The 14196-nt window shown below is 36.4% G+C and overlaps 1 protein-coding gene across 2 annotated transcripts in view; it reads left to right on the forward strand.

Annotated features, from left to right (window-relative positions):
- Window positions 1-14196, forward strand: part of ARHGAP26 (Rho GTPase activating protein 26) — a 542258-nt gene that overhangs the window by 180610 nt on the left and 347452 nt on the right. For both annotated transcript variants that reach the window (XM_074291699.1, XM_074291700.1), the window contains exons 9-10: window positions 2542-2642; window positions 7011-7105. In XM_074291699.1, coding sequence (XP_074147800.1) covers window positions 2542-2642; window positions 7011-7105 — 196 coding nt within the window. The remainder of the gene's footprint in view (window positions 1-2541; window positions 2643-7010; window positions 7106-14196) is intronic.

A 14196-nucleotide genomic window follows, 5' to 3' on the forward strand; every position in this document is an offset into this window, starting at 1 on the left:
ATGTTGGTAGAGAAGGGCTTTCTGAACATAGAGACTTTCAAGACAAAAGCCACTGACAGTGACTTCACTGAGAATGTTAGGTCTTCAAAAATTATCTTTAGTGACCACATTCTCCAACTCTCTCATTTATAAACAGGGAAACTGAGAGCAAGGGAAGAAAATGATTTGTCAAACCTACAGTTAGAGTAAATCATAGAGTCTTGAACCCACTTTTTTTCCTTTTACCTTTGAAGAATGGCAGACAGTCCACATTGAATAAAACTTAGCACCTGTTTAAGGAAGAATAGGACATAATATTTGAGAAAGAGACATTAGTCCAAAAAGTTAAAGTGACATATAAAGAACACTGGATTTCAATTTAGAGGGTTTCCATTGACTACTTGTGTGGTCTTGGGCTAACAAAATCTCATTTCATGTCTGGGCCTGCACTAGATAACCTAATGTCCCTTCCCTTAGTCTATGATAGATTATGTTCTGTATTGAGAGAGGGAATATATAGAACTATACTGCTATGAGTTCTATGAAGTTATACTGAAAGGATGTATCTAAATATTTTATCTGTTGCTGGATGGGAAGTGTGGCCTTGATTCAAATCCTGCCTAAGTAAATGTGGCCTTAGGTAAGATACTATCTCTCTATGGCTTGGTTTTTTTCTTCTCTGAATTGGAGTCGACTCTATAGAATCTATTTTATAGTTATTTGAACCTGAGGCACAAATGAGATACCCAATTTAAGCCATATGTAAGCTGGAGTTTTTTTTTTTTTTTTCCCAGTGTGACAAAAGACTTTGACTGGATTGTAGAGTGTATGTGAAAGTGAATAATGCATAATTCAGCTGGAAAAATGCATAGGGCTAAATTGTGACAGCAAGATTTAAATGCCAAACATAGAAGTTTATATTTGTGCCTGGAGCTAATAGAGAGCTACTGGAGTTTACTGTGGAGGCAAGATAACATCATATGCAGTTTAAGAAATTGCTTTGGGACCTGTGTGGAGAATAGATTGGAATGGAGAGAAATTGGAGTGAGACAGGCAATCCAATTAGGAGGTTACTGTAATTAAATTTAAGACAAAACTGATGAAAGCCTGAACTCAGGTTATGGTTATGGGAGAACAAGAATAAGTGACAACTGACTGGAAGGAGAAGAAAAAGTGTTGGGAATGCAGTGGGATTTCCCAGAACTCCTAAGTTTCCAATGATTTTAAATATCATATTGCAGAAGATAAAAAGTCCATGGGGACTACTTTAGAATATGAACAGAAGAGGGAAAAAGCCTTGAATAGTGTGAATTTAAGATCATGAGACCTGCCAGGTCTGCATCTTGACAGAAATGAGCTTATCAGGATTGGAAGGAAGAAGTAACTAAGTTAGCAGCATGGCTTACTTTCTAAATATCAGACATAGTCCTGTAGTTCTCTTCGATTGGTTTTTAAATCTCTTGAAAGTCTTTTAAAATCCAGGTGAAATAGAACTTTAGGATCAGGATCCAGGGAACATCTCTAATATGACAACTTAAGTTACAGAACACAGCTGTACAGAGGGTATACAGTAGAGGAGGCACATGCAGAATTCTGGAGGCCTAGGGGAGAAAAGTCTACAAGATGGCTGCATAGTCTTAACCCATCTAATTTTCTCCTTGTCTAGTAAGAGAATGAAAACTTGAGGATGCATCAGTACTTTAATAATAATATGTAAGCAGTCATGAATTAATTTAATAATTTTTCAGTTGCAGTAAAATAGCATCTGACACATCACTGGAGCTTAGTAAATATTTTTCCAATGGATGAATGAATTTCCCAAGCAAACTTTAGTTGTTTTAGATCTTATTAGTTAAAAGATGTGAAAGGAAAAAATTTATGTTGAGCCCTAAGGAAGCACTGGTCTTTACTGCTTTCAGCTTTATAGGAGACTTTGGACATGAGGTACAATATGGGCAGGAATGGATAGGCCATGATTTCCATTCTTTGAGGAAAGTAGGAGTAAGAAGAGGTGGTGGTAGTGATGATGGTGGTGGTGAACAACAGTTAACAAACCTTAAACCTACTTAAAGTTTACATAGTGCTTTGCAAACATCTCATTTCATCTTTACACCTATCTTGTGAGGTAGTCTAGGGTGCAGTGGTTTGGCCACATCTGGTAGGTGTCTAAGGCTGGATTTGTATTAGATGCTTTCTGACTCTGGGCCCAGCACTTTTATCTACTCTGCCATCTGGTTGCTTAAGGGCGTATTCACATTGAATATCATCTATTCATTGGAGTGAAGATGAAATAATTACCTAATTTGGTTTCCTTAATATGGCAGAGAAACTTCTATACTCCCTGGATTAGAGAGTTTTATGTGTGGATGTGAATGTGTTTGTATTCTTATGTTTGTATGTGTGCGCGTGCGCACGTGTGCTTTGTAGCAGAGGAATCGCCCATGGGTAACAGAAACCGTACTAAAATACAGCTTAACAAAAATACAATATAACAAATAATTTTCATTTGTGGTTTTCAGCATTCTGTATTTTTTATAAGATTTAAAAGATCTTTTGTTGTAGGTCACTTTGGTACTTCTTGGGTGAAGCACTATTGTACGTACCAGCGGGAATCAAAAAGAATCACCATGGTGCCCTTTGACCAGAAATCAGGAGGAAAGGGGGTGAGTGATTTTGTCTTTAAATCGTATTAGCTCTCTTGAGGTGATGGTTATTTGGCCATGGATTTAATCTAATAAATTACTTATCTTACCTTATTCCATGGCCCCCTAAACCTTGTACCTTTGCCAAAAAGATATTGGAAGGCAGAGCCAACATTCCCATGCCTGGACAAGTAAGTTAAAGCACATGCCTTAGGGAAACTGGATCAGTAAAGTCATCTTCCTTCATAAAGGGCAGAATTATTTTTTGTTACTTCTTGGTAGAATGTGCTTGCTTGAAAGTCTTTGTGAGTTTAATCACAAAGGATTTCATGTGAATAAACTTATATTGTTCTCTCTTTAATTATTTACTTTTTTTCCCCCTTAAATTAAAAAGCACCATGCCTAATTCCCACCTCTCTAACGGGTGGGGATAGCTAGTTGGAATGATTGTGGGGGTGAAAGTGATGGGGTAGGAATTAAGTTTTTATATTATTAAAAATTGTACGTCTTATTCTATGTTGCCAAAGTGAGGATGTGTTTGGCGATTGGATTGATCAATGTTCTTAAGTCTTTCAGAGTTTTAAATAGAAACATTCATGTACCTTTGGTAGAGCAAACTTTCTTGGGGGGGGGGAGGTGTGGTTCTTTTCTTTAGATATGAACTCAAATCTTTTAATCTTATACCCATAGCTTTGGGTGGGTTGTGAAACATAACTGAAAATCGGCTATCACTATGGATGGAATGGATGTTCACTGTATGTAGTGTCCTGTTTGGTTTTCCAGAGGTCTCCTAGAAGCCTTGTTTCAGTTGAGTAATCCTGGAGAATAGCTAGGTGTTAAAGTCCAAATCCTTTATTACCTCCTTCACAGTTGGGTTTCCTTGCCTGGGGCCAAGGTTGACTTTCTTAGAGGCCTTCCAGAGTCTTGGTTTCAGAGGGAGGAGCAGGAGGACAGGCCAGATACCATGAGGCTGATGAAGATGGAATGAATCTCTCTGAATTGGAGGGCTTCTGCTTCAGCCTCCAGCCACCCCAAAGGTGGACGATGGAATGAATCTGTCTCTGGGTCCCTTCTGAGTCTATGTCTGGTCCTTTTGAGTTTCTCTCTAGCCCTCACTCTGGCTGAGTTTGTTCCAGCTTATATGTGCTACACTGAGCATAAACCAATCATTATTTCACTAGGAAACCATTATTTTTTTGTAAGATTAAATCAATCATAATGAACTTAGAGAACTATTAAGCACCATGCTAAACTAGATAACCATTGTCTCATCAATTCCACTGAGATAGCACCTTGTAAGAATCCTTGTTTCAAGTTCAGAGTTCTGGCTTATAATAGCTGTAGAGTAGAAATAGAATTCTGGGGATAATTTTTCAGTGGAGCTGAAATAGATAATTCAGGCAGGCAGAGGAAGTCTGTCTTAGATAATTTTATCCAAAAATCCTCTTGTAGGCTGTTTCAGAATAGTTCCTGGTAACACAAAGGTGAAGTGTGTTACCTAAGCAAGGATGTGGCAAAGTAGCAAAAAGGGAAAACTTGGTTTGAGGACATGAATGTAGGGAAATTTAGATAGATCTAGAGAGGGGAGCTAAGAGCTCTCTGGTAGTAGTAGTGGGTTAGGGAACACCTATGTGGTACAGAAAGCAGGTAGACCAAATGGACAAAGCTCTCATTTGTAGATGAGATGAGCAAAAGTAATAGTATGGTGATGGTAGTAATTTATTAGAAGGAAGGAAGGAAGAATTAGATACCAAGTACTTGGCAAATATCTTATTTGATATTCACAACAACCCTAGTATTTAAGCCTTGTTTTATAATTAAGAATATGGAGGCAGACAGAGATTAAGTGATTTACCCAGGTTCACACAACTAGCATGTGTCTGAGGCTGGATTTGTTCTTCCACCACACTACCTGGCTGCTTGTAGATCAGGTAAGCCATAGTTTAGAATAATGGCCTTGCATGAAGCTTGAGTTACAGATTGTGCAAAACAAGGGGATGAGAAGAAAATTTGCTTAGCAGGAGAAATTGGAGTGTAACCTGGGGCAGTTAAGCCTGCTTATGGTCATTGGCTCTCATGGGACCAACTGGTAAAGGGACCGACATAAGATATGTGAAGGTTGGGCAAATTCTGGAATATATGAGAGGGTAGGGTTTTTTAGAAAAGAATGATGAGGCTTGATTATCTCTGGAAGTAGACAATTCTGGTGACTACTTTTAAGGCAATTTAGAGAGGCTGAAACATATGTGTCTGAGTAACATGATCCAAACTAGACTGGGAGTTGGAGGGATGAAGTAAAAAATAAAGAATATGAATCCTTGTATAATTCTGTTTTCAGTTTATTTTTCCTTGGGATCTTTACTCTGGCAACCCATTACTTCATTTAATATATAGCATAATTTCTCCAGCAGTGAGGAAAGCCAGTAACAGTGTATATTTTATATAATGCTTCTTGTGAGACCCTCAGTGAAGAAATGGTTTAATGAAAGAGCATGTTGAATAATCATTTATGACCTATTACCTTTGGAATCCTTGCTTTTTTCTACCTCCCTTATTATTCCAGCCTTCCATTTTTTGTCATGTACTTTTCCTTCTTTATCATACATTTATGGCATGTATCTTTCTGTATCTTTCATTGATCTTTTCTTCATCTCTTAGCCAAGAATTTCTTAAAATGTCAATTTCTTCCGACACTGCCAGTCTTTTTTAGTTTCCAGTAGTTAACAGATCATCTCTATAGCACTCCCCTGATTTGGTATATTCATCCTTAATTTCCTTCATCCACCCACATTATATGCCATTTTTAGTTCTCCTATTTTCTTCCATTTCACAGGACTGTACCAAATGAGGCTGGAAAGTGGGAATGGTTCCTTGTCATTGAGCTGCAACTTGCACATTTATTAAAATCTTTTCCTTTAGAACCCAGAAAACTTTTTGTGGGAGGGGAAGGTATTTTCAGAGGCATTTGAAGAATTGCTAAGGACTCATTAAAAACCTTTGGGAGGAAAAGGCTGGGTTTGATCTTTACCTAAATCTATGTTTATAATTTCAATTGAAGAATTAACATCAGACCATAAAAAAGAAAAAAGCAAAAGAGATCAAGAGAAAAGAAGGTTTGCAGATAGGTCTTTTGAGCTTCCTTTTTCCTCACCCTTCTCTGTTTGAGTGATGTTCCTTCCACAAGGTATCAAGAAATAGTTTTTAAAATTTTACCTTACCTTGAGTATAGTTTATCAAGACTTTTTGTTATATCAGCAAGTTAGACAAGTATGTGGTTTTTTTCTTTCCTGTTTTGACACCTAATGCTACCTGTCCCTAAAGGCTGTCAGTCCAATTTTTTCCTTTCTTTGCTGTTATTTGTGCCACCTACATTCTCTGTCAATCCATTATAAAATTGATTTTCACCAATGTGTGGTCCCTTCTTTGTGGCAATAACTATTCCTTAACACATATGCATTGTGGTCTCTGTAAAATATATAATGGTTGTGGTCAAAGCAACTTGGAGGAAATCAATAAAATAAGAACATGAGGCTGGGGTTGTTTATTCTAATGCGGCATAGTGCCTGACACACAGTAGGTGCTTTATAATAAATGTTTCTTGATGATCTAATATATTTATTTTTAGTTTCTGAAAATGAAGGCCTGTTCTTTTTACCACTCCAGGGACACACTGAAAGTTAACAAATCAGTATTTATAAAAGTATATTGAAAATTACAATGCTAGAACTATCATACAGTTTTATAAATGTAGGACCAGAAGGGACCTCAGAAATCATCTTGTTCAATTTCTGCCTTTTACAACTGAAAAAACTGAAGTCAGATTATTTTGGTGTTTTGCCTAAACTCATTGAGTGGAAGAGCTGAGACTTGAACCCAGGTCCTTTGATGTCAAACTCATCATCCTTTTCCAGTATCCTTCTGATTTTCTAATTAAATTTCTAGGGAAGAATTATTCTTTGTCATTTTATTGAGAGGCAACATGGATATGGTAGAAAGAGTGTTATATTTGAAGTCAAAGGACTTGCATTAAAATTTTGTCTCTTGTCATTTAGTACCCTTAGATAATTAATTTCTCCAATGACAGTTAATTTGTAAATCGAGGGTGTTGAACTATTTGCTCTTTTAGCTCTAAGTCTGTGATCTTTCTCTATAATTTAGACCTTATAATTAACATTTCAAAGGAGATACTTTTAATTAGACACAGTTCTACAGAAAAACTTTTGATCATTCATCAACTTAGTATGTTTGCAGGAATATGTTTGCAAATAAAGATAAAAAAAGACTGCTCAAGTTTCTGTGTAATGTTTTGCTTTTTTTTTTTTTTTTAATGAGAAGATGAAGGGGCCAAGATCTTCATCTCCTTTTTGTGTTTCTTATGTTTCTTACTAGGGAGAAGATGAATCAGTCATTCTCAAATCATGCACACGAAGGAAAACAGACTCTATTGAGAAGAGGTTTTGCTTTGATGTGGAAGCTGTAGATAGGTGAGTAGTTGTTTTCTTTTTCTGAGTTCCAGGGATAGCTTAATATTTCAGTTGTAATTTCCATTTAGTCAAATCTGCAAAATCTTTCTCTGCCTTTCCTCCACACATCCATCCTCATCCACCTTTACTTTCTTTTTATTTCTATCCATTCCCTTTGATCTTCCCATTCCTTCTCCCTTTCCCTTCATTTTCTCCCTTTGTTGTTTTTCTTTCCACTTTCCTTCTTCTCTCCCCCTGTATCTTCTCTTATTTTCATCCCTCTTTTTACTATTTTCCCCTCTTGTTTCCTTTCATCTCATTTTTTCTTTATATTTTTCCTCCTAATTTCCCTCTCTTCCATTTTCCTCTCCTTTTCTTCCCTCTTTCCTTTCCTCTTTCTTCTTCCTTTTTCTTTGCTCTCCTTCTGTCCTTTCTTTCCCTTTTTTCCATTTTTCTCTTTCCATTTCTCCCCCCCCCCCCACTTTTCCTTTTCCTCCCCTCTACTCCTTCCTCTTCTCCTAATCTACTTTTGAAACAGCCTATGTACAACTTAGCAGCGTCTCTAAAACCATCCACCTTTCCCTCACATATCAGGCTTAACCACTAGACATTTCCCTTCCCCTGGTTTGAGGTTCCATTCTCTGGTATATATTTTACTCAACTACATGCCCCAAACAGACATTTAGAGAGAAGCAACATGATTTTCTTGGCATGATCAGGCAAAATTTTTGTGGTTTTAGACTTGTTAATATAAGAAAGAAGACACAGGAAAAGAATTGGACAATTCCTGGGTATGAAACCTGGTTGTCTGAATCAGTCACAAAAGTTGTGTGTGAAAGCCTTCTTACTGTGGGGCCACGTGCCACCTATAAAACTAAGGAAGAGACCAAACCATTTCTGGATCCTAGGACCCTTGATTGAGAAACTTGTGTGTTCCTCAGATTGAAGCTTCCTTCCTTGAGATATACCATTCCATAATCTTAAGTGAATCTTGACAACATTCCAATTATTTAGGATGCTTTTCTTGGCAACTTTTAATTCTTTCAAGAAACCCCATGTGTTGAATTTATTTTAACTTTAGCTTTTTCAATATGGACATCCTTAACTCTCCAGGGGTCTTCTCATGTTACTCATGCTCATGCATCAAGTCTTAATTAACCCTGTGTTTATGTGCCACTCTGAAAAACTCTGCTCCTTTGCCAGGCCACTCTGTATGGTGATTTCTATACATATTTGCCAACTTTCCCAGTTCAAGAGTCCTTGAAATTGAAGGAAGATTGGCGTATGTTCCTGAATATGCTTACAGATTTTGGTGTGCATTTCTTTGTGGTGTAACATTTTGCCTCCAAGGTCACATAATTATCAGCCTGCTTTTTCTATTTAGCATGTCAAACTAACTTTTTTGTGCTTAAGACTCTTACACATTCCTTAAATGTGGTATGATTAAAAATGAAGCAGAAAAGTAAATGCTTTTGGTAAAATGTGAAGTTTTTCTAATATTGGTGTGGGGAGGAGGGGATATTTATTTGGTGGAGAATGATAAAACCAGAAAGTCTCCTGGTGATCCCGGAGGACTTGATTCCTTTTGCCTTGAAGCAGGTTCTATGTGATGATTCTTTTTAATATTTAATTGTAGATAACATTGTTTATTCTGTGAGTGGTTCATATTGGGGTTTTAAAAAAAAGGTCCTTTCCACATGGTGTTTCTTTGCTTGACCAGTGTTGATGGTTTGTTAGTTTGACCAGATGTTCCATCTAGATCAGATTGATAAATCTGATCTAGTTCTTCTTATGATCTAGTTCTTCTATGATCATTTGATCTATATATCATATATCATATGATCTTATGATCTAGTTCTTCTTATGATCATTTGCATGGCTTTGCCCTCTGGCTCTTAGATGGAATGGAAGCCAATTCAAAGATGCTGTTCCGAGAAGACTCACTGTGTTTCCATCTTCAAAAGTTGCCACAGCTTGTGGGAAGTTGTTTTTTAGGCAATTAAAACTCTCTGTGGCGCCTCTCACTTCCACCCTTGCCAATGCTTCCTAGTACCTTCTCCCCTTCCCAAGTACTTACAAAACCCATAAAAGCTTAGATTGTCCCAATTATAGACTCAGAGAAAATGTGTTGAATTGAATAAATATCCTGGAGTGGGTCTGGGAAATCTATTTTCTTCTCACAGCTCTCTTAGCAGGGAATGGCAGGGTCCTTCAATAGTAGCTTAAAATGAGAATCCCCTTGTCTCCTCCTTAATACAGAGGGAAGGGTACATTTCTGTGATAGATATCTCCAAGTATCTTGTGTTTTCTTCTTGTATTTTTCTCTCTCTTCCTCTACTCCCTTCTGTCTGCCATGTATATTTTTGTAGTTTCCTCACATATTAGGAAGGGACTAGAAAGCAAAAGACATTCCATCTGCAGTTGTCACTGGCAACTCTGGGTCCTTTTATCTGGCAAGAATCTAGTTTTTCCACCCCCCAAACCCCCCAAGATGCAATTCAGCAAAAAGGAGATGAAAGCTGCTTTTGTCTCCATCAGTGCTTGCCTGTAACCCCAGGACTTACTCTTAGATATTTCTGACTAAATCCCTTTTTATCTGTAGGATTTGATAGAAAACGTTATGCAGTTTAAGATGTCAGAGTAAAGAGAGAAAAAATAAGAAAGGATAACTTTGTACATAACACCTTAGAGAGCCAAAATGATTGTCAGGCTACATTGATCATGTAAAGTACTGTCCACATACTAGGTTACATTAAAATTTTTCACTAATGGTTACATGTTTTTAGCAAGTGATTCTTATACCACAGGGTGGTTGTTGAGAAAACATTTTGTATATTTTGATAGCTTTGTGAGGGAAATGTGAATGTTGTGGATTGTTCATGTGCTGAACTTGGACATGTATTCTGGTTGACTCCAGGGTTTCTGGTTTAAATGCTGTTCTCATTTTACTATAGGATTTAAAGTTGGTCCTATTGGTTCATTTATAAGTGAGGAAACTGAGGTACAGAAAAAGAGTTTAAGTGGTTTGCCCAAGATAACTTAGGTAATAAAACAGAGCTAGTATAGAAAATTAGACCTTCTGACTCTGACTAGTATTCTTTGTATTAACCAACATTGTCCTTTTATTTTAGTAATCCTGTCAAATTTTAGCATCAAAGTTGGTTTTAGGAGAGAGATTTAGTCCATCCATAGAAGAAAACAAGTTATATAGTAATTTACTAGATTCTCAAGAGTAAAATACTGAAATTAAAATACTGAATTTATCCTTGTATCTTAAGTGAGGTTAGAGCTTGGGAAAGGGGCCCAAATTTGAGTTAATTTTACTCTCTCTATATGGAGAAGAGTGATACAGTTTCTGTGGAAATTTCCACTGTCAGAAATAGAAAACTCAGTGTGTGTCTGAGCATGTGTGTGTATGAGAGATAGAAAAGGTAAAATCCTTTAAATGCTTTAGAAAGATATTTAAATGGAAGATGCCGTTCTTGACTCTAAGCCCATTCTGTAATTATCATTTTGTGTTCATCCTAAGGATTACATTGTGGCACTGAGGCACTGAGCTGGGTTTGGCTTTTCCCTCTTGTATTTTGTAACCTTGGATATGTCTCTTTATTTTTAGTGTTAAATTTGCATTCAGATGGATTGAGTTAGTAAAGGAGAATGGCATAGTTAGGAAAAAAAATAGAGGGGGGGGGGAATGATATTGATTAATTATCTGCTTTTATTTTTATTTTTATTTTTTATAGACATTGTATTTCAGGTAATTCTATTAGTCTTTAATTCTTGGCCAAAAGAAGAGAACTAGTCATTTTGTATCCATTAACTAGAAAGGGATAGGGAGAGACTGTGGACTGACCTCATGGCGAGAGTGAGGGATGCCAGGTAGATAGCCAGACTGCTTCACTGGCACCTTTGTTGCAGTGGGAGAGTTGAAGAAGGTCTTCTGCTCTTTGGATGGATATACTGGGTCAAATTTTGTGGGAAGCACATGAAGAAGCATCAAGAGAAACAGGTGGAAGTAGTTGCTTTTGTTTCCTTGGAGTGGACTCCCAAATTGATGAGATCACAAAATTTTTTGAACATTTGAGGTGAGAAAATAGACACAAACATCTTTCTGCTTCTGGCAAGAGAAATATTATAGGTTCTGGGTTCAGTTGTGTTTAACTTGCAACAATAAATTTTCGAGGATGCTTTTTTTCCACATTGATAATATTGTTTGTATTCTCTTCATGCTCCTTTTTAATCCTGTCTCCTTCCCTTTTTTCCAAATAATGCTGTAGAGTCCTAGGATTGGAAGAAATGAAAAATGTTTCAAGTTATACAATTTGACTTATTGTCTAGTTGAAAATTCTTTCCTACAATATCCCTGAAATCCAGCCTCTGCATGAAAAGAAACTTGCTTCGAGATTGCTTTAATCTCAGTTGGTTCCCCCTTAAAAAAAGACAAAACCTTCTAGTTCCTACTCTTTTTTTCATTCTATTCTAGATTTTAATCTCCTTCTCCATACCACCTCATTCTTACAGACACATACCTTCTGAGAACCCCTGGGCTATTCTGAACAATATTTCATGTCATAATGTTCCCTTTGTGCTCTTTTGTTGTTGTTGTTTTACACAATTAAAAAAAATTATTATTTTTAAAAATATGAACTCACTCATCAACAGATCCGAAGTTCTTAAAATATCTATGAACAAAAAGTTATATATAAAACTACATATATTTGTCATGTACAGTATACATTTTTCATTATAGTGCAAAGAGAAATGAATGATGAGCTTCTTAGTGTAGAATCATACTTACTTCTTTAGTCCCATACAGATAGATTTGAGGATTTACATAGACCTATGTGGTCAAGCTGAAATAAAAATGGATTTCTGTGGGCACATGCTGAAATTCAAGAATTAGCATTATGTTGTCATATCTATCTATCTATCTATCTATCTATCTATCTATCTATCTATCTATCTATCTATCTATCCCTCCTTCCCTCCCTCCCTTCCTTCTATCTGTCCATCTATCTGCATATGTATGTTTACATGTATGTGCTTGCCTATATGTATGTATACATACAACGCAGAGACATATACATACACCTTCTCAAAAGCTTGATTATCCTACTGAATGTCATAATTTGGGTAATGACTATCTTTTATTTATTTATTTTTCCATATAGATGGGTATATCTGTTATCATAGATTTGGCCATATTTGCATCCCTAAAGCTAACATTCTTTGCATGTGAACTAGTCTTATAGTTTCATTGTTATACTAATGAGGAAATTTCGTTTACCACTGTAGTTTGGCACCTGCTTATGGTCTTATGGTCTCAGAGAGAGCTGCCTAATATTTTGAGAGATTCAAAGACTGGCCTAGGGATCTCACAATCAGTATGTGATAGAAATAAGATTGGAACCCAATTTATTTGACCTTGAGGTCAGCATTAAATCCATGAGGTCATGCTACCTTTGATAGTCAGCATTTGATGAATTGGATTTATAATATTTTAGGCACGTTAATAAAATCTTATTTTTGGACAGGAGAATCTGGAGGATGTCAACACCTGTAGGAAATCCTTTTTTCATTTGGACATTATGCATAATATCCATCCGAAAAAGTGGTGAATTCCTTTGGTAAACACACATCTGCTTGTATTTGCCTATTTTATTCCTTACTTGGTTATAAAAATTGCTGCTTTTGTATTCTTTTGGGTAACTTATATGACCTTTATATAGGGCTGAGAGACTTCTTGTTTAAGCAACCATTAAGGCTATTTTGTTCCATTGGGGTCAGATGCTTCTAATTTCCTTCTTTTGTAATCAGCAAGCAGACAAAACAAGGCAGGATCTGTTCAGACAGTTGTTTGAATATAAGGATGTGGTTCTGTCTACTTTAGAGAATAATTTGCATATCTAATCAGTAGCCAGATCTTGCCCTTATTACATCTTTGCTTGGCTTCTCAGTTTCATCTCCTTCCCTCACACACTACCAATGTATTTTAGTTAGCTGTTTCCAGGACTATTTCACAGGGCTTATAGAGGCCTGTCCTGTGGATAGGTCTCACAGCCTCAAGCCTCTCTTCGCACTAATCTGAACTCCACAGTTGCCAGTAACTTTTCTTTTGGTGAGGCATTCAGGGTTAAGTGACTTGCCCAGGATCACACAGCTAGTGTCAAGTATTTGAAGCACGAGTTGAACTCCAGAGCTGGTGCTTTATCCACTGTGCCACCCAGCTGATGCACAGATGACTTAAAGCATTTGTCTGACCGTTATTCTAGTCCCTAAACTCCTTTTTGTCCTTAAAATGAAATATAAAGCCCCATATTTGGTCTTTTAAGACCCAATTTACTTTCCATATCTAATATTTCATTATTTTCTTCCATACACATCACAATTCAGCCCAATTGGTTTTATTATCCTTTAAATATCTCACTCATTTTCTTCTTCCATATGTTTGTACTGGCTCTCTTCCATATCTGGAAGTACTCTTTCCTGACTTCTCAGAATCCCAATTTACCTTCAGAATCTTAGCCCAAGTCTCACTTTTTATGGGAAACCTTTTCTTATCTCTTCATTTACTATCCCAGTATGTATATGTGTATATGGTGTACATACATACATACATACATATATACACATAAAAATTACTTCCCTTTTTATTCTATAATCTTCTTAACGGCAGGAGTTCTGTTGTATCTTTGTTCCTGTACCCCTAATACTTTGTATACATAGTGTCTGGCACATTGTAAGAATTAATAAATCGTTGCTGATTTAAAGACATTTATTGTTATTGTTTTGTTCACTTTTTTGGTACAAGCACATTGTTGGTGATGAAAAATACATTATTATTATTATTATTATATTTTTATTTTGTATTTCCTGAGAGAATTTCTGACATTATCTTTAGTGTTTAGTTAGAGGTTGTGTTACTCCCAACATGGATTTCCATGGTTTGATCCAGCTATTCTTCCTGATTGCTGTCTTCATTAAAATCTCTCCTATTAGGGTCCAAATGTGTTAGTTTTGTTGCTGCTGATGAAAATAGAATAGATTGTTATAGAAATCCTAACAACATTTTCACATTTTCAATCTATTTCACGGCTTCCTGCCAATTTGTC

This window comes from Sminthopsis crassicaudata, chromosome 2 (genome assembly GCF_048593235.1).
Source record: "Sminthopsis crassicaudata isolate SCR6 chromosome 2, ASM4859323v1, whole genome shotgun sequence".
Taxonomy (NCBI): Eukaryota; Metazoa; Chordata; class Mammalia; order Dasyuromorphia; family Dasyuridae; genus Sminthopsis; species Sminthopsis crassicaudata.